At 41.2% G+C, this 20,374-nt stretch overlaps 1 protein-coding gene across 2 annotated transcripts; it reads left to right on the top strand.

Annotated features, from left to right (window-relative positions):
* The first annotated feature begins 1,784 nt into the window (after positions 1-1,784).
* Positions 1,785-17,814, top strand: slc35f1 (solute carrier family 35 member F1). Of its 2 annotated transcripts, XM_061092114.1 has the most exons (8): positions 1,785-2,054; positions 4,422-4,597; positions 6,156-6,283; positions 10,369-10,528; positions 10,776-10,932; positions 13,406-13,458; positions 13,630-13,784; positions 16,855-17,814. In XM_061092114.1, the coding sequence occupies exons 1-8, from the start codon at positions 1,960-1,962 to the stop codon at positions 17,086-17,088; spliced, it is 1,158 nt and encodes a 385-aa protein (XP_060948097.1). In that variant the 5' UTR covers positions 1,785-1,959; the 3' UTR covers positions 17,089-17,814. The 2 variants fall into 2 exon arrangements, with proteins under 2 accessions (XP_060948097.1, XP_060948098.1); XM_061092115.1 differs by lacking the exon at positions 13,630-13,784 and having other exon boundaries at positions 13,406-13,436.
* The last annotated feature ends 2,560 nt before the right edge of the window (positions 17,815-20,374 follow it).

Below are 20,374 nucleotides of genomic sequence, written 5' to 3'. Positions count from 1 at the left end.
AATTAGAAAGGTCCCACAAATTTTGGATGTCTAAGAAAATGTGATGGTGGAGATGATGTAAAGATCATAACATACCTAAGAGAATACATTTAAAGGTGCCATAGGTAAGTTTTTGTTATTGCTACAAGCCCACATTATCATTCACAACTCTTACTTACCAATCTACCTTAAATAATTTACTGCAGCAGTAGAAAACAACACTAATGGTAACTTTTTATTTTCTATTTTATAACTAGCCCTGTCCCATCACTGCTTCTGAGAGGATGCAATTTAACCTCTTATCTAAATAAACAACCTTCAAACCCATTTGCTACCGACAAGACACTGTGTTAGGCAGCAAACACAGTTTTAGTTTTTTTTGTAAGAAAAAAGCAAACCAAAATTAAAAAGCCACAAAAACTGATTCAAGGGTTGAAGCATTTTGTGTACTACTGTACGCCGCTGTGTTTTTTTCTTTGCAGTTTTCAAAAATAACAGTTTGGTGCTTCAGTTTAAGCAAAAACGGATTCAAACCCTTGGTTTGAGCAGTGTATGGCAGGTTGTCTGGATTAGAACAGTACACCCTGATGATGATGAATTCACCCTGGACATGGAACTGTTTGGTGGATCAGTGTCAAATAAATGTTTTAATATCACATGACACACTAGCGACTGGTGCAAACTCTTTTGTTTTGTCACAACAGAGGTTCTCAACCTGCGGATCAGAACTCCCTGAGGTGTGCACCAAAATAGATATAAAGCAAGATGATTAAAGAAATAAAATAAAAAAATTGGCAAAGCATTTTTGCTACACACGATTCTGTTACTTTCCTTAACCTTTCCCTTACTTTTGTCAGTTTTTCTTCCTCCTTTGTTGTAAAGCAGTGGATTATCCATCCTTTTCTCTTCTCAGTCAGTGGATCCTTGCTGTGAGACGACAGTCACTCACTGCTGACATCCTTCACTTCATACGAATTAGCATGAACACTTTTAACAATAAATGGTTCCTGCTGGTTCTTTTAGTTTTTTCTGTTTTTCTTAAGATTGATTCTGTTTGAGATTGGCTTAAACTAACAAATTTGTACTTAGTATCAGGAGCAGTGTCTGTCCTTGGTTTCTTCTCTACAGTCAGCGCTACACCAGCTGCAATTTGTATGGGCATGTCACCACAACAACCATGCAGATACAAACTGCTACACTGTGAGACAAATTCAATCAGCATCCCTTAAATAGAAACCTGTTGGGAGTCTTCACTCCTACACTCTCCTACACATCATCTGCCCTTAACCCTCAACAAGAGTAAGTAAAAACTTAACAGTAAAAGGGTAAAAAGAAGGCAGAAACCTCAGAGAGAGCCACATGTGAGGGATCCCTCTCCCAGGACGGACAGAAGTGCAATAAATGTCAAGTGTAAAGGAGAACATCAGAAAGATAAAGGTATTTGCAGAATTGTCAGTATCCACTCTGTACTAAATGTATCCAGACTAAGTAAAAACATTCCATTCAAAACTACATAATTACATTTAATGGGTCAGGCATGGTAGGAAAACTGTGACCCTGTTCAAAACCAAATGAACCACACAATAAGTCCAAGTAGTTCAGGACTGAGGTGTACTGGTCTCTTTCTACAGTCTAGTGTGTATGGCGCTCTGAGGAAGACTGCGGTGCATGTTCACTCATCCTTATGTGTTACGTCTTCGTCCCATGAGGGTGTCTGGTTGTTGTGGCGCCACCTTGTGGTTACTTTGGCTTCTCCATATCAGACACAGAACCTGGTTGTGAATCCCGTAGTTTGTCACCAGGGAAGAGCGGCAGTAGCAGCAGCAGCAGCCCTGCTCCATCTGCGCACCGCTGCCTGCAGCACGGACACCGGCTCGGTCCGCATCCGCCTCTCCACCGCTGAGGTGAGGCTGCACCCTGTCACCTCCTCCTCCTCCTCCGGTCCTTCTGGGAGCACAATGCGCTGATCTCTGTGGCAGGATGATTTCTGTTGTTTCCACGGTGGAGAGCGTTCCCAGAGGTACAGGCACCCCGGCGCCCAGTCTCTACCAGCGGATCAGGAATGTCTTAACCAGGTAAGACGAGCATCCCTTCACATTCGCTCCACGCTCAGTTAGCATCACTGACTGCGGGCAGGGGGCGGGGAGGGGCTCGCTCCTCATCGGTTTCATGCACAACCTGTAACATCAAGCCGTCAAATTCAGTCAGCCGCTGCAGGAGGTGTTGTGCAACAGATGTCAACAGCTGCAAACAGCAGCGTCCGTTTGCGTGCGTCACATCGCGCGATTCCTCATGTGCTCTGGCACATACTCTTGGACAAGAAAACTCACACACATACACCTAGTCCCTTTCCTGACATCTGCTGTTCTGTGATCCCTGGCTTCTGTTACTCATCCCTGGGCCATTGGACTGTCTATCTGGCTGCAAGCTGAATTTGAGACCAGCATATGAGGCCCATGCCAGTGTGTGTATGTGTGTGAGTATGAGTGTGTATGTGTGTGTGTGTGTGAGAGAGGGAGAGAGAGGGTGGTGTTATCTACAGGGGGATGTGACTGAAATAAAACCTTTATTTGAGTGGTTAGTGGTCAGACGGACAACAAAGCAAGCTCACATACAGGCAAATGGAGCCACATGATATATTGATATATAAACCGATACCAACATGTTGCCTGATATTCATCCTCCCTGTTATGTAATGTAATTGGGATCCCTTCATCTGGTTCTTAAAAAGTACTAAGATACGGTATGTACAGAGGTATATGTATGTCCCATTCTCATTAATGCAAATCAGTGTCCATTTTGTTGAATATGTGTCTTTGTCAGACACGAGCAGTGCAGTGAGAGGATAGAAGGAAACCACATGTGCTCCAACAAGAGCTAAGTTACCACAGCACCTTTAGGTGAATGGGAGAGTGGCAGCATGAAGGTAAGCAGCAAATCAGCAGATGCTACATAGTCAAGCAAGCAATGCTTCAACTAGCAGATTCATATATTTAAAGAGCTCAGGTTATACAGTAGTTAAGCTGTTGAAATAAGAAAGATGTACTTAACGAAGTGGCGACTGTCTGACAAATGTCAGGTTGTTTTCTAATTTCTCATTACCTAGCTGACATATATATATATATCTGTCAAAAGATATTGGCAATCTACAGTGTCCATCAGTTTCTGAATAATGTCTCAATGCTGACCTTAAATGGGCACTGTGCTGATTTTAAACCTGCTTTGCATTGTTGCAATATTGATAGTATATCACAGTGAAAAATATTTGATTTCCCACCATGTTGCCTCCATGAAGATATATCCGATGTTTGTGTGCCAAAAGTCGACCAAATGACAATCTTAACGTCACTGGTGACTTTTGTCAGGTCCTTGGTTGTTTGCTAGAGCAACAGCATGCACTTCCACATCTTTGTGTGCCTTCGGATCAAGGGGGGTTAGAACGAGCTAGAATGACAACTAGAAGACAATTACCCAATAGATACACTATTGGAACTGTATTCAATGAGCCTGAATACACTGTGGAGGGATAACGGCATATGGAGGAGTAGGAGGCCTCTGCTGAGAGTAAGAGGTGCAGAGCTGCCTTACTGGGGACACTTGGTGGTGCTGCTGTGGAAAATATGCACCAATGGAAATAAAAGAGGACTCACTATCTTGTGTATTTCCAACTCCAGCATGTTTAACTTTACACAAAAGTTTCGGGCCTATATGAACAAAGGAGTACTGGAGACGTAGTTCAGGATCCCGAAAAGAAACATGAGGAAACAACCAAGCATTTGGAAAATCAGATGTCTGAGCTCAGAGTGAGCTCAACACCATCTTTGTTACCGACATGGCAACATTGTGAAAATATACACGTTTTTATATTCCCATGCAAGACTAGCTTAGCACATACACTGCTTATGTTTGTGTATTTGTGACCCAGTGGTGCTTAAAGAGTTTAGCCTAAATTGATTAGCTCTGACCAGTTCTTTGCCGTAGTAGCAGCGGTAAAAGTAAGCCGGTACTGACGGTGCTCCATACCACTAAAATATTTAATAGTCAGCACCAGGAATAGGGGACAACAACTGGCTGCTAAAACCCACAAACAACTACCCCAACAGCTTCTTAATAGCATCTAAATAGCTCCATTGTGTCTGTGCTCACATCAAACCTGTGCTATGGGTTTTTAATCTGTGCTGAAGTGAACTCCACTGCCTTTTCTGTTCAGTTCATAGTCCATAGTCCATAGTCCATAGTCAATAGTCCATAGTCCATAGTCCATAGTCCGAATACAATGCGTGCGTGCGTGCGTGCGTGCGTTAATTTGCAACATGACAGAGACATATATATGAAGCTGAGTGATGCTGATGTGGTACTGGCTAATATTATTCTATTTCCTTGTGTTAATGATGTCAAATAAAACACTGATGAGTTTTGCCCATGTCCCTTGTCCTCTGCAGAGACCTCCTGGTGACCCTGGCTATGGGCCAGGTCTTGTCCTTGTTAATCTGTGCTATTAGTCTGACCAGCAAGTACCTGGCTGATGACTTCCACGCTAACACACCAGTGTTCCAGAGCTTTCTCAACTACATCCTGCTGTTTTTGGTCTACACCACAACACTGGCAGTCCGGCAAGGTACACACAGAAAATACTTGGGGAATTGTTTGTGTGTCTGTGTCTGTGCATGTGTGCATTTCACTCCACCCTGTTATGCATCTTAACACACAAGACATTTTCAAATAGTAAGTTATAGACAAACTAACAAATGTGCAAACATTCAAACAATAGCAGCATAGCATCAAAAAGTATAGCAATCACCAAATTAATATGTATGTATTCATAACATGATGCAACTGTGTGGAGAAGGATCCATTTCCTTGGTATCAGCCCTGTTCACACATGGCCCACCTCTAGCTCTAACACGTCGTTTACATATCATACTGTGCTGCATACTTCAATATGTGTCACAGTTTAACTTTCATTACTATGGTGTTTGGTTCATAGAGAATCATAGTTACAGGTTCAAGTTCAGAGAATTACTGTTAATTCTTTGAAACTGGGAACTGAACTGTATTAGCTGCCTCCATCATGAAGGGTATGTTTTCACCTCTGTCCATTTGTTAGTTGTTTTTTTAGATTGTAAGCAAGATTACACAAAAAGTACATACGGATTACCACGGAACTTGATGGAAGGATGCGGAATGAGTCATTTTCATTATCTTTGATTTCTCAGAGATTATTAGTCCAAGAATCTTGATGAAAAAAATTTTAGGAGACTGATATCTATGAACTGTACAATTTGGTGCAGATCGCAAATATAAATCTGGATCTAGTGAATTTAACTGTGTTTCATGAGGAAAACATGGGGCCTTTGTTGCAGGTAGGGACCCTACAGAGTTCCTTTCTAGTTATACAGAGAATATACGTAGCTCATTAATTAACAAGAAACTAAATAATAATTAGCATACTGTACATGATAGGAGGAAAAAAGCTTGTGTTGGCTGAATGAAAACATGCACATCTACCTGAAGCCTCACCAATAGAAACCAGTCTGAGAGTTTATGGATCTTTAGTGTCTGAATGAAGGTTTGCATTCAAAATGGAGTCAGTGTCTCTTGTAAGCAAAATTCAAGGTAGGTGTTTTTCAAAACAACTGGCACATGAGGGTGGGCAAACAGGGGAGTTGTGGAGGGTAGTGGGGTGTACTGCTTCCATTCTTCCAAGTCCTTGGGCATCATGCTGAGCTGGACTGGGTCCTCTCCACTGCTCGATGTCGCAGTTCACATCCCCTCTCTGGCTGTATTTATATATATATATATCGCTTTTCTAGTCTTGATGACCACTCAAAGTGCTTTCACAGTACAGGTTACTGACGTTTCCCTTTCACACACATATTAAAACAGTGCATCTATGAGGGACATTCTACGTTCAGTACTTTGCCCAAGGACACTTCGCCACCTAGCCCCTCAGCCACAGCCGCTGTGCAGCTGATGCAGCAGTTGTGGGTGAAAATGATCACAGACTCAGATGATTCTTGACCCAAACTAGGAAGCAGGGAAGGATTTTTCGTACTGTAAAGGGAAATCAGAATGTTCGAAGAAGTCCGGCAGTGTAAACAGTGTTTCTGTTCTGTTCCGTGGATTTAACCTTTATAAAACACTTTTTCCATTGTATTTGCTGTGTGCCACACCAGGTGAAGGCAACTTGCTGGCCATTCTGAAGCAACGCTGGTGGAAATACATGATTCTGGGTTTGGTAGACATCGAGGCCAACTATCTGGTCCTGAAGGCTTACCAGTACACTACACTCTCCAGTGTACAGGTTCGTGGTGTGTGTGTGTGTGTGTGTGTGTGTGTGTGTGTGTGTGTGTGTGTGTGTGTGTGTGTGTGTGTGTGTGTGTGTGTGTGTGTTTGTGTGTGTGCGTGTGCGTGTGCGTGCGTGTGTGTGCGTGTGTGTGTGCGTGTCATTTTGTTCAAAACTTTAAAGGAATGAACTTTGTGACACTGCAGTTCACACAGATGAAAAGGTCCTGGTCATGTTCCGCTCTGCTCAGCCTGTGGTATAATGTCTTTTATGGCTCATGTGGGAGCTTTGTCTGAGAAAGTAACTCTGGTGATCTGCATTACAAATGCTTGGTAATGCTAAAGAAACAATAATGCTCCTGGCTTGCATTGTTGTAAATGTAGGATTCTCTGTTTTTGGAACAAACCCCATACCAACAAGTGAAAGTCAAGATATCTCTGTTATTGTCAGTACAGTATAATAAATAGTGTTTTTATTATTGGATGGATCACATTACATTTTTTACAGACATTCAAGGTCCCAAAGAATGAATCTAATGACTATATTTTAACCACCTGAGCTTATGGTCCAAATCTACTTTTACAGGAGAGTAAAGGGTTGCTGCACCAGATGCATGCTTGATTCTGTGTGATTCTATTAATTAATCAGGGATGTGTTTTTGGCGTAACATGAAACAACCAGACAGTGTCCCATCTTCCATTCCCTTCAAAACCAAGGTACATTTGTATTTTGGCGGATTATAATGGGGGATGTTCGAAGTTGTAACAGAGAAACCTTTTATGTGGAAATCAGTCAGATGAGTCATCCTTTACCATATTCTCTAGAAATCTTCTTGTTTGAGGTATTCCAAGAAAATGGTACAGGCCTAAATGCTCTACCCCAACTGTGGGTGGATCTGGTGGCTCTGTCAAGCTGCGGGGGCATTTTACTGACATGATTTGGGTCCACTTTTCTTTTTAAAGGGTGTCTCTGCAAATCGAATCAAAGCTTATCTGATTGATCACCTTCATCCTACGATGAACATTTTTATCTGAAACATGATGGTTACACAACTGTTACCTCGTCTCGCTCCCCCTCTCCTCCCTCTCCCCTATCTCTCTGTCTCTTCTCTTCCCTCTTGCACCCACCTGTCTTCTCCCCATTTTTTCTCTGCTCACCACAACTGGTCGAGGCAGATGGCTGCCCAAATTGAGTCTGGTTCTGCTGGAGGTTTCTTCCTGTTAATGAGGGACTTTTTTCACTGCAAAGTTGCCCAAGTGCATCCTCATGTGGGAGCTGTTTGGTTTCTGTAAAATATTCAAGGTCTCGACCTTACTATGTTAAGTGCCTTGCGATAATGTATATTGTGATACGGCGCTATACAAATAAAATGTAATTGAGTTGAATTGAATGGTAAATTAGTGGCAGTTCATATAAAATGTATAACTTTATAGACAGCGCTCTCCCGCATTATACAGTGAACAGTTTCTTTCAATTGAAATCTGTCATTGTAACCTGTACTGATTACAGAGTTTTCTGTTTGTCTAATATTTGCTGAGCTTATAGTGTTATGCACACTACTGTAGTAGCATGAAAACTGGGACATGTTTCGTTGGGATTCTCCATGTTGACATGTTGACTGATTTGGGTGTATAGAGAGAAATACATTATATTTTCATCAGTCTGCGGTTTTGTGTAGTGTTTGGTGAATTTATAGTTTATTTGCACTTTCTCTGTGTACTTCACTTACAGTACTCTAATCACTGAGAAGTAGAATTGCTAAAAGTGTTTTAGGTTAGCAACAGCAGTGTGTAACTGGTGTGTAACATGGTTTTGATAAATTAGTGTATAGTTTTAGTTTTAGTTTCATTTTGCAAAAGATCTGAGGTGTTTGCTTATTGGTGTGCGGTTGTGCAAATTGTGTGTAGTGTTTTGAAAAAGCGGGCCTTGTTTTCAAAATTGTGCTTAACCATCAAGAAAAACTGTATACATATCACACACATATATCTATGGCTAATTAACCCAGAGTGGTGAGTATTTCTGTTTGTACTGGAATGGTTCGGTTCTGTCAATACGATCATTGTAATAGTTCATTTATGTTTTGTGAGTGGTATCCAGTGTGCTCTGTGTGCGTGACAGCACAGTCATATTCATTGCAGCGATTTTACACACACACACACACACACACACACACACACACACACACACACACACACACACACACACACACACACACTATATGAAAACTAAAGTTGTTCTTGGTGATACATGCATAGTGGTATAATATTATCAAAAACTGTTAATCTCTTGTTTCTGCAACTCTGATATTTTATGGTATCAGAGAGTAAGTTGTTTTATATCCTTTACAATGAAGGTTCTTATGGAACATATGTTTGTCTAACCACAAATCACACTGCTGATCTTACAGTTTTCTGGATTGCTTAAGCACGATTTTTAAAACAGGGCCCGGTGTTTCAAACACTACACACAATTAGCACAACCACACACCCAATGAGCAGAAAAAAATATACACTTATTTATCAAAACCATATTTTGTAACCATATGATATAACCTAAAACACTTTTAGTAATTCTACTTCTCAGTGGTTAGAGTACTATAAGTGAAGTACACAGAGAAAGTGCAAATATATAATAAATTCACCAAACATGACACAAGACCAATACTGCAGACTGATGAAAATATAATTTATTTCTCTCCATATACCAAAATCAGTCAACATTGAGAATCAAAACAAAACATGTCCCAGTTTTCATGCTACATCAGTAGTGTGCATAACACTGTAAGCTCAGCACATGTGTATCAAGTACAGGTTTCAATGAGGGGTACCTGAGCCTGGGGCCGGAGATCATAAACCCTTTACCGCCATGCATTGAAAAACTCTTTGATTGGGTTTAGAAACAGAGAGTATGGTGGAAGGTAAACTGGGGATGGTGTTGAAACCAGTTCTGGACCGGAGCAGAGCGGTGGAATGACACATTGTCCCAGATGACAGTGTATTGCATCTGGAGCATGTCGTTTACTGCTGTGACGATGTTGTGCAATCGGTCCAAAAATGTGAGAATGTGAGGTGTGTTGTAAGAGCACATATTGGAGGAGGAACCCATTCTGTGTAATGGCAGCACAAAGGGTGATGTTACCCCCACGTTGCCCTGGGATATTAATTATAGCCCCATGGCCGATGATATTTCTGCCTCTCCTTGCTTTTGTCAGGTTGAACCCTGCCTCATCTATGTATATGAATTCATGCAGGATTTCCTCATCATCCATCTGTAAAACTCTCCGAAATACAGTGAAAGACAAGATTGTGTAGTTCAGCATAGGTCTGGTATACAGTACATTTACATGTTAAAGGTTACGTGTGAATGTGCAACATCACAGTGCTAAGAGAACAATGCACACCTCAACATACTCATGCCGCAGCCTTCTCCTCCTCCGTGGATTCCCCCTTTCACCCTCACTCTTCTTCTTCTGACTCCTTCCATTTTGGTTGAGGACAGGTGAACTCACCTGCTGCATTTTGAAAGTGCTTAAACCTGATTGGTGTGTCTACAATTAAGCAATCCTGTGTTTGCACACCCAATGGCTGTGTTGAACCAATTGGCTCATAGGGGGAGTCATTTGACAGTCAGTGCTTAGGAATTGCAAGGAAGTGACATCTTGATATACTTCTGTGTCTAATGTATACAAGTGTGTTTAGTGTTTTGCAGATCACTGTGTGTATTGTTTTGCAAAAAGTGTGAAGCTGACATTGTGCAGATCTGGGCCCATGTTTTGCTCCTTGAGTGTAAGGTTTCGATAATTGTGTAATACTTTTGATTTTAGTGTTTATGCAATCGAAAGAAACTATAATGTTTATGATAAGTAGATTCATTATCTGTTTTCAATTCACTATCTGACGTATGCATCAACACGTTCCTGTCTTCAAAATCTTCAAACGTTTGGGTCACAATGTCAACTTTGTTTTTATAGATCCTAACTTTTGTGTGAGAAGTGGCGTACTGATCTTTTGGACACAGTTTTGTGTGTTTGCAACAGTCTGAAGCATAAAGCAAAGAGTTCATTAATTGTGTGTGTGTTTGTTTCTCTTTGTCCTTCCTCTCAGTTGTTAGACGGTTTTGTCATCCCGGTGGTCCTGCTGCTGTCCTGTTTTTTTCTCTTGGTGAGGTACAAGGCAGCCCACTTTGTTGGGGCAGGGCTGTGCCTCTTGGGTATCGGCTGCATGGTCGGAGCTGATATCCTACTTGGTCGGCAGCAAGGCCTCGGTGAGCACCACCTCCAGACACATGCACACAAACATAGTGAGAGTGCACAGCACCATACATTTACAATGAATTATGTTAGCCCCCTTTGACTTTGACAGGCATAGCTTTCCTGACCTCAATGTGACGAGTGCAAATACTTGTGGATGGTGCCAGTTTGTTTGGGACGCAGTCAGCCTCCTGCCTGCAGTAGGATTTTTCACTTTTAATCTCTTACCCACTTCTTTTTTGTTCTCCCTCATTTGTCCAGGCGAACAGAAGCTATTTGGGGATCTTTTGGTTCTGGGAGGAGCAACACTGTATGGGATCTCCAACATCTGTGAGGAATTCATTGTGAAGAACCTGAGCCGTGTGGAGTTCCTCGGGATGATGGGACTCTTCGGATCCTTCTTTAGCGGCATCCAACTGTGAGTTTGTGTAAAATACTCAAGTAAATACACTCGAAAAACAAATGTCTAAGCTCAAAAAATAAAATTAACACAACAGTTTGCATCGATCTTTTTTGAGTCATGGCAACTTATTATGAAATTACCTTCAACCAAAACCAACATTGAGTTAGGTCAATTAGCTTTTCCTCTGCAATGAAAGTTATTTTTAATAACTACTAACTTAAGAATTGCTACAATAAACACAAACGTTTAGGTTGAATACTGTTTAAAATTAAGTTGTTCCAAATGTTTTGTTCTTAATTTTAATAATTAATTTTTAATAATTATGTTGGCAACTATCTAAAAATTGTATTTGCTACAATTAGATAGTTTGAGTAGTTTTTAGCTTTTCAAAAAAAACGGTACAATTGAAAGTCTGGAAAAGTTTCAAACGTAATAAAACAACAGAAAAAAACACAACATTCCTCCATACTGCTCGTGTGGTGTCATCCAAGTTTCAAGCCAAGACATTCATATTTGACTCGAAACGGCATCATTTACACCATATCTCAAGACAAACGTAACGCTTTCAGTGGTCATCAAGACTAGAAAATGCAGACCATTTACTTTGCTTTGTAATGTGATAGGGGGTGCTGTTTACCCATTTAGCCACTAAACGTTGGCATATCAATTTCTTCAGGCTGGGAGTCTTATCAAGCATATCAGGTTCGGGCATATCTGTGAAAAAATACAAATACAACACCTATGACTTCCTCTTGCAATAAGGCTGTGGTCACAAGAGGCTATTTTGTACATCTTGGCCATAATATGTTCATGCGTTTCCTTGGACGTTTAGCACTATAGGCCTATGGAGCATAACTAGGCGATGGTTCATGACTCACCTGATCTACCCCAACTATAGGCTTTATCATCAACGAACTTAAGACACCATCTCTACATATAAGTCTAACCTTATATGTAGAGATGGTGTCTGCCTCCAGAACCCAGAGGGGGAGCTGGTTCCACAGGAGAGAAGCCTGGTAGCTGAGGCTCTACCTCCAGTCTACTCTTACAGAGTCTAGGAACCACAACCACAATTATAAATTAAACAAATGACAACATTGGCATTCTACACAATCAATCAACATTACATTACAGCTAAATTAATCCCTAATTATAATCCAAATATCCAATAATAACAATATACAACATATAAATATTCATAACAATAGTAATATTCAAGTGACCAGTCCTCAAAGGTGTTTTTCAGGTACCTCTACCCAAGGTAGAACAAAACACAACCATATCATATTTTTTTCATTAATTTATGTCATGGAATAGATGGTTCGAGTAAACATGTTTTATACAGAACTGGAAAGAAAATTATCAATTTATTGACTGATCTCATTAATGAAAAAGTGCTGAAAAAACCCACTGGAGGAATGCACCAGTAGTGCCCTGTGTCAGAAAACTCTACTTATTGTCTACAAGGATCAGCCATGTTGCTCCCACAGTTTCCTTTAATAACCTGTAATTGACAAAAATTAAATAAGTGATAATAACTCTAGGCCCTGAATACCTGTGAAAGAATAATCTTGGGATTTTCTCAAATTCAAAGATGGAGTATTAGATTTGTGTAGCTAATAACAACAATACTTTTCCTCAAGTGAAACACAAGACAAATAAACTTTCTTAGATTCGGACCAAATACTCAATGTCCAAACAAGCCTATGGAAATCAGCATATCATCCACTGCTGTATCAAACAACAGTAACAAACAGCAACCATAACGACTTAAGCAAGTGTTATTGTGATGAATGATTACTAGTGTATTTCATAAAGGGATTATACAGGAGAAAAATGTATTTCTGGATTTTTTTTCTGTACAGAGAAAGGAAAATGGTTTGAGCCATTCTCTACAGTTAAGACCCACAACCATGGTACTGGTAGGCAGGATGTTGTATTTCCATGCTGGCATGAGTCAGTCTGTTACTCTGTGACTGTTATTCTTGACTTTGACTCCTGACAGGCAAGGATAACTTTTTTTACCCTGGCAGGGAATTCTTTTCACACTGTGTGTGCACAAAATAAATTAGCAAAGCATGGATAGATTTTCACCAATCTTAATGGCAATCTTGCTTGGGAGGGTATCTCCAGATTACCTTTTTAACTCAAAACATTTACCAAGTTATCTCTGCAAGTTGAGAAGTTTACGAAGTCTAAAGCCTACAATAGGCTCCTAGCTAGTTGGCCTCAACCCATGAGGCTTGGTTCTACACCTCAGGCTGGTAAGGCCTTTCAGTATTGTAGCTGTTCAGACCCAGGTTTTGGCAGCTAACTTTACCAGACTGGGCCCCAGCGCTGCCGGTAATTTAGAAAGTTGTTTACTGCTCTCTCTACCTTAGGTCATCCTGTCAGAAAGTCTTGAAACCAGTTGGAGATGGAGATTCAGCTCCAGGTCCCTGAGGGAACAATGCTGTTCTCTAATCTCTGTATATGTATTCTCTTGCAGGGCGATCATGGAACACAAGGAGTTGCTGAAGGTATCCTGGGACTGGCAGATAGGTGTGAATAGACACACAAACACACACACACACAATCACAAACACACACACACACACACTCTCACACACACAACCTGAATACCTTCACATAATCTATAAGTAATACAGAAGTAGTTTTAAAAAGCAGTGTCAATGCAATGCAAAATCAGCTGCCCTCTCTGTGTTTTTTCAGGTCTTCTCTACGTTGGTTTCAGTGGCTTCATGTTTGGCCTGTACAGCTTCATGCCAGTGGTGATAAAGAGGACGAGTGCCACCTCAGTCAATCTCTCTCTGCTCACATCTGACCTATACAGCCTCTTTTGTGGTATCTTCCTCTTTCACTACAAGGTACTATCAAAGAGCCATGCCACATTGGTGATGATTTGATAATGTTTAGGTTACAATATGTGCCAGAGATCTAGCATCATACACCTAGACCAGCAGAACACACTTACCGAACCGTCAGTCCTGATGTAGGAACTTTGTTTTACAATTATAAAGCAGAACATGCGGAATAAAACAACAATGTGATTGTATTGCATGGATTTTGATCATTGGTTTAAAACTGTCCAACTTGACTCAGATGGTATTGAGATGATACATCTGTGGAGGACCTATGTCCATCCAGATGAGTGTGTCAGGAATATTTGCCTTGACTGCATCTGTGACAGACAAACCTATTCCTTGTTATCTTAAGACAGGAAACGGACTGGCAGTTCCTGTAACGCTAACGTATCATAAGCTCAACAACTATTGCAAAGTCTGTTACAAGTATTTTGATCATAAATACAAGATGGGACCCCAACCCAAATTATGTCTGGCCATACTCTTCCGCTGTCTATCCTCCTGGTCAGTAAGAGCTTGTACCTATTTGTACTCAGTTTTGTACTCGGTTTTGGCTGCCTTTCATTGGTCACCCCCTTGGCATGCCGTGAGTTTGTCTGCTTTGTTTGAAGGTGACGATTTTGTTTGTCACATGAAGGACATAATCACAAGCACTTAATTGAATTGGAAGAAGGCCAGTGAGAATGGAGAGAGATATGAGAAGGACTAGATCTGTGATTTAAAGGCCCTATCTTATCATCACTTCCCTGTCAACTGGCTGTTTACCTACCTCTCTTAAAGGACCCATATATTGCAGATTTCTGGGACTTAATTCTAGGTATTGGTTCCCCTTAGATGATATATCAGTGGTTTAAAGTCGAAAAAACTGCTGCAATGTGTATTTAAGAGGCTGTTTTCGCCTGCCTCTTGAGCCCTTCCTCTGATTGGGTGACTGCACTTTGAGTGACATGCGACCAGGCCTATCACCGGTCTCATTCTGCCGCATTTGATGATCTCTGGCTTTAAACACAGTCACGTTGTTATGTTTGCAGCTATAGAAGACCAGCCACATACTTACAGTTGTTTACAACAGGATGCTTCTGAACGGTAAGTTACACTGTCCTCATGTTTGTTCAAGTTTTAGCAGGACAGTTGGCCAATGTAGAAGTAACCCGAACCTCGAGTTACAATACGGAGTTTCAGTCCCGAGTAACAAGTAATGTCTAGGTTACCTCTCACTGAGCACAGCGACAGGGCACGTCAGAAGAAATAAAGCGTAACCGCTGCTCTCGAACAGTAACGTTCTTGGGAGGAATGTGCACAGACTCACATTCTCTTCCTTGCATCCCTCTACACTGCAGTGCTTCTTCAGTGTTGTTTGTTATGGTTAGCCTTTGGTAGTTAACAAGCTGCTAGCTCAGTGGTGGTGGGGAGCAGGGGTGGTGGGTTCTGGACTGGTACTGGCTGGGTGTGGCTGAGAGACGAGTGCGAACCCATATGATTCATACGGGGGAGGAAGTACGAAACGAGACGTTTCAATAACTTACTTCTTAGAATGGACTGAGTGAAAAAGTCAGCAGAGTGACTGTTTTCATACTTTGAGGGTCCCTCCTGACCCCCTTCAAGTCATCACGGAAAAGCCCAGAAGAAACAGTATTTTACACAATATGGGCCCTTTAAAAGTAGACCCTATGCAAAGACAGTTCGAGGAAATGTGTAAGACCATTGAAAGCATGGCTGCAACTCAGTAGCTACCACATTTGGAGTTGCCATGCAAGGCTACTCCATATATGCCTCCACATCCTGCTGCTGTGTCCCTGCCAATTCTAGCTTTGGCTCCTCTGGGCAGGTTGATATTTATGATAAGGGAGATGAGTTTTGTGCTGACTCCCATGTGAGCATGGGCCCAACACTAATGCACTTCTGCTGGTGTAAGCCCAGCTGACCTCCTGCCAGAAATGGTGAAGATCGTGATCCAGATGGCTGTCAGGCCAAGGTTCAGGGTGACTCCATGGCACAGCTGACCAAGCTGCTATCTTGGAGACTGCAAACTCCTGGTGTAGTGTTTGGACCTACAGTGAAGGCTTCAGTGGATGAGACCCAGAAGGTCAGACTGTGAAAATAGTATATCCATCAGTCTAATCAGTCAATAGTCGTGGCTTGGGGCCCATTGGAGGGGCGTGGCAGTTGTTCAGCTACAATGTTTTGTAGAACAGAATTCCTCCCAAATTCATAGTTTGTGCTTTTCCTCCCTCTCTCTACAGGTATCTGCACTCTACAGCTGCTAGATCCAGTCTTGACACAACTATTATTCGTAGTAGTAGTTTCAGTAGTAGTATTAACTAACTCTGCTATAAATTCTTACTTGTTGTGGGAACATCTCAACCTTTTTTGTAAAGTGCCTTGAGATCATTAATATTGTTCGATAAAAATGAAATTGGATTGAATTGAATATGGCCTCTTCCTGTTAAAGAAAGACAGAGGTTTTATTCCAGCTACTTCCTCGTCCCCAAGTAAACCAGGGACTTGGAGTGGAGACGGCTAAATTCAATGTATCTAAAGTTGCTTTCCTTTTGTATGCTCAGGTTTGGGGCATTGTTTCAGGCTGTAAGGACAGGTGATTGGTTCACGAACGTGGACCATTGATTTGGCTACTTACACATTCCCATCAGTCCAGATTACAGGGGGTTCCTCAGGTGGTTCCCACTGAAGGCAACTTGTGACGTTGCACCCACTGGTGTGATTATAATGGTATAACACTCCTGAACCAAGGGTCACATGGTTAAAGGTTTACTTTCATTCATATACAGTATATGTATTAAGAAAACATTTTTTAAACTGGTTTACACCAGGTGGTTTAGTTTCAAACACCGTCACAAAGTCAGATTACACACTTAGCAGGATCACATTAAATTTGAGTGACTGTTGTTATTGTTTGAAACAGAACGGTGATAAAAAGTTTGAAACCACCTCATTATCGATACATATATTGAAGAAGAGCTGGCCTGTAATAGCTCACTGACCACTGATCTATATTTACAGGATAGGGTTTGAACCACTGTAAAGCAGCATACTGTCTGTCTCTGTGTTGCAGTTCTCTGGCCTCTACCTGTTGTCATTTTTCGTCATTATCTTGGGCTTGGTCTTTTACGCCTCCTCATCTACCTATGTGGTCCAGGATCCACGAGTCTACAAGCAGTTCAGGAACACAGGCAGCCAGTTGGCCAACGACCCACCCCAACTTAGGCCTGGAGTACCAGAACCTTCTGTCACCTACACCAGCCTGGGCCCCGAGCAGGGTGATGAGCTTCCTGTACGTGTAGCCTAAGTTGATCTGAGAGATCTGGGAGCGTTTACTCTGTCAGTATGGAGCATCAGTGTGTCAGCTGCAGCGTCTAGGTTACATAGAGAGAAGAAGTGCTGGCTGTACCCAGAATGCTGAGTAGGGTAGCTGCACAATCACCCAGGTAGGTCCAGGTTTTCATTTTATGGCCTGTACTGAATGATGGAGTCTTCACCTGCTCAGTTATATATGAATATGTTGATTTCACTGCAATCAAAGAATGAGTAGACGGTATTGACTGTAAATTATCATTCATGTAAATAGATGGTATTGTCATTTGAATGGTTCTTCTCCTTTCTTTTTATATCTGTCAAGAATGTTTTTGAGTATTCCCTTTGTATTTGCTGAAACTGTGTTCATCATATTGAAGTCTACAGTGTTTCTGAATCCACCTGCTCCAATTCAATGGCAGATTTGGTATTTTCAGTTTGTTTAACACACTGGAGTAACTTGTGTTCATAGTATTGGCAGACAGCTCCTCGTGGTTCATCGAACAACTTTGTCACAAAGGTACTACATTTTGCTGTGTATTTTGAACATGGATATAATGTAGGCTGGTATAAATATATTTGTCATATATTTAAGTTTGAATACTTATAACACCAAAAAAAGCTTTCAATATTTCCATCCAGATGGTCATAGAGAAGTAGAATTTACAGAAAATAATTCAAACAACTGATGAAAAATTTAAGAATAAAGTTCATGACATCAGCATTTCTACAATTCTGGTTATTGTCCTGAATTAGATATTTTTTCTTTTCTGTTAGTATTAAATAGATGTCAAATTACAATCAAAGCACGGTGCCCAGCGTTTGTGATGAGATAGGTTTGTTACTGTGGTGTGTTAGTCTTCTCTCTAAGACAAATGTGAATCTATTTTACATAACGTTATAGAGTCTGCCTTCATTACAAATACAGCTTCCATTGCTGTAATCCCCAGATTTCGGAACATGAAAATTTTAATTTTTATCACATGTTCCGGCCTCTCGTCTAGAGCTACATGAAAAAGCTTGTTTTCAGAAACCAAACATCATTCCTAACCACTGTCATTGCCTGAGATGCGCTGGCTGCATCACATCGTTTTTGGAGGATGTTGCCGTATCTTGCGCCATGTTAATCGTAATATATCAGTGAAACCAAAGTGTTTCGGCAGTGTCTGAGCTGCAGTGAGGGGAAGGGACACATTGAAGACATTTCATAATAGAAATTCAGTAACTAGAAAAAATCCACTAAGTTTTGCTCCAGTGTCATATTAGCCTCAGATAAACTGTGCTTCTGTACAGCCGTGGCCAAAAGTTTTGAGAATGGCACAAGTATTGGTTTTCACAAAGTGTGCTGCTTCAGTGTTTTTAGATCTTTTTGTCAGATGTTACTATGGTATACTGAGGTATAATTACAAGCATTTCATAAGTGTCAAAGGATTTTGTTGACAATTACATTAAGTTTCTGCAAAGAGTCAATATTTGCAGTGTTGACCCTTCTTTTTCAAGACCTCTGTAATCCACTCTGGCATGCTTTCAATTAACTTCTGGGACACATCCTGACTGATGGCAGCTCATTCTTGCATAATCAATGCTTGGACTTTGTCAGAATTTGTGGGTTTTTGTTTGTTCTCCCGCCTCTTGAGGATTGAACACAAATTCTGAATGGGATTAAGGTCTGGGGAATTTCCTGGTCATGGACCCAAAATTTCGATGTTTTGTTCCCCGAGCCACTTGGTTATCACTTTTGCCTTATGGCAAGGTGCTCCATCATGTTGGAAAAGGCACTGTTCGTCACCAAACTGTTCTTGGATGGTTGGGAGAAGTGGCTCTCGGAGGATGTTTTGGTACCATTCTTAATTCATGGATGTGTTCTTTGGCAAAATTGTTAGTGAGCCCACTCCCTTGGCTGAGAAGCAACCCCACACATTAATGTTCTCAGGATGCTTTACTGTTGGCACGACACAGGACTGATGGTAGCGCTCACCTTTTCTTCTCCGGAAAAGCTTTTTTCCAGATGCCCTAAACAATCGGTAAGGGGATTCATCAGAAAAAAGGACTTTACCCCAGTCCTCAGCAGTCCAATCCCTGTACCTTTGACAGAATATCAGTCTGTCCCTGATGTTTTTCCTGGAGATAAATGGATTCTTTGCTGCCCTTCTTGACACCAGGCCATCTTCCAAACGTCTTCACCTCACTGAGCGTGCAGATGCACTCACACCTGCCTGCTGCCATTCCTGACCAACCTCTGCACTAGTGGTGCCCCAATCCTGCAGCTGAATCAACTTTAGGAGACGGTCCTGTCGCTTGCCGGACTTTGGGCGCCCTGAAGCCTTCTTGCAACAATTGCACCTCTCTCCTTGAACTTCTTGATGATCAGATAAATGGTACATTTGGGTGCAATTTTACTGGCAGCAATATCCTGGCTTCTGAAGCCCTTTTTGTGCAAAACAATGATGACTGCACGTGTTTCCTTGCAGGTAACCATGGTTAACAGAGGAAGAACAATGATTTCAAGCACCCCTCTCCTTTTAAAGCTTCCAGTCTGCTATTTTGTCTGAATCAGGATGACAGAGTGATCTCCAGCCTTTTCCTAGTAGACACTCTCCTCCCGTGTTTACAAGAGAAGCACTGTCATGATGTCAGTTGGTGCTTCTTTGGCAGGGCTGAAACGCAGTGGAAATGGTTTTTGGGGTATTAAGTTCATTTTCGTGGCAAAGAGGGACTTTGCAATTAATTGTAATTCATCTGATCACTCTTCATAACATTCTGGAGTATATGCAAATTGCCTTCCTAAAAACTGAGGCAGCAGACTTTGTGAAAATGAATATTTGTGCCATTCTCAAAACTTTTGGCCACGGCTGTACATCAGAAGCACATAAAGGAATCTCTTAAGATTGAACAAAACCTGTCCTTAAATTTGGAGTGAGCTGTAGATGTGTGGTAAGAGGCCAAGGCCTTGCATTTACATAAAGTAAAAGAATCGACTGCTTCTCACATTTTATTGTTATGTATTGTTTAGTATATTGTTGGATGTATTGTGTCCTTTTGAAGCCAGAGAGATCCTTGTTTGGATTTGACGGGTAAGGAGCTCTTGCATTCTGTGTGTGTAATTTGATTTTTTTCTATGTAAAAATAATTTAAAAAAAGTTGATTGCAAAAGAAAATAAACTGAAAAAAGCAGATTCGTAAAATGTTTTTGGGCTTATGATTTATTTTCATTTGTAAGAGAAAGATTGTGTTACCTTGTCTTCCTCCATAGCTGAATTCACTAGATTTTCACAACTAAG

The sequence above is a fragment of the Limanda limanda genome, chromosome 18 (assembly GCF_963576545.1).
Source record: "Limanda limanda chromosome 18, fLimLim1.1, whole genome shotgun sequence".
Lineage (NCBI taxonomy): Eukaryota > Metazoa > Chordata > Actinopteri > Pleuronectiformes > Pleuronectidae > Limanda > Limanda limanda.
Note: the sequence above shows the minus strand (reverse complement) of the source record. Positions and strands in the feature narration are given on the sequence as shown.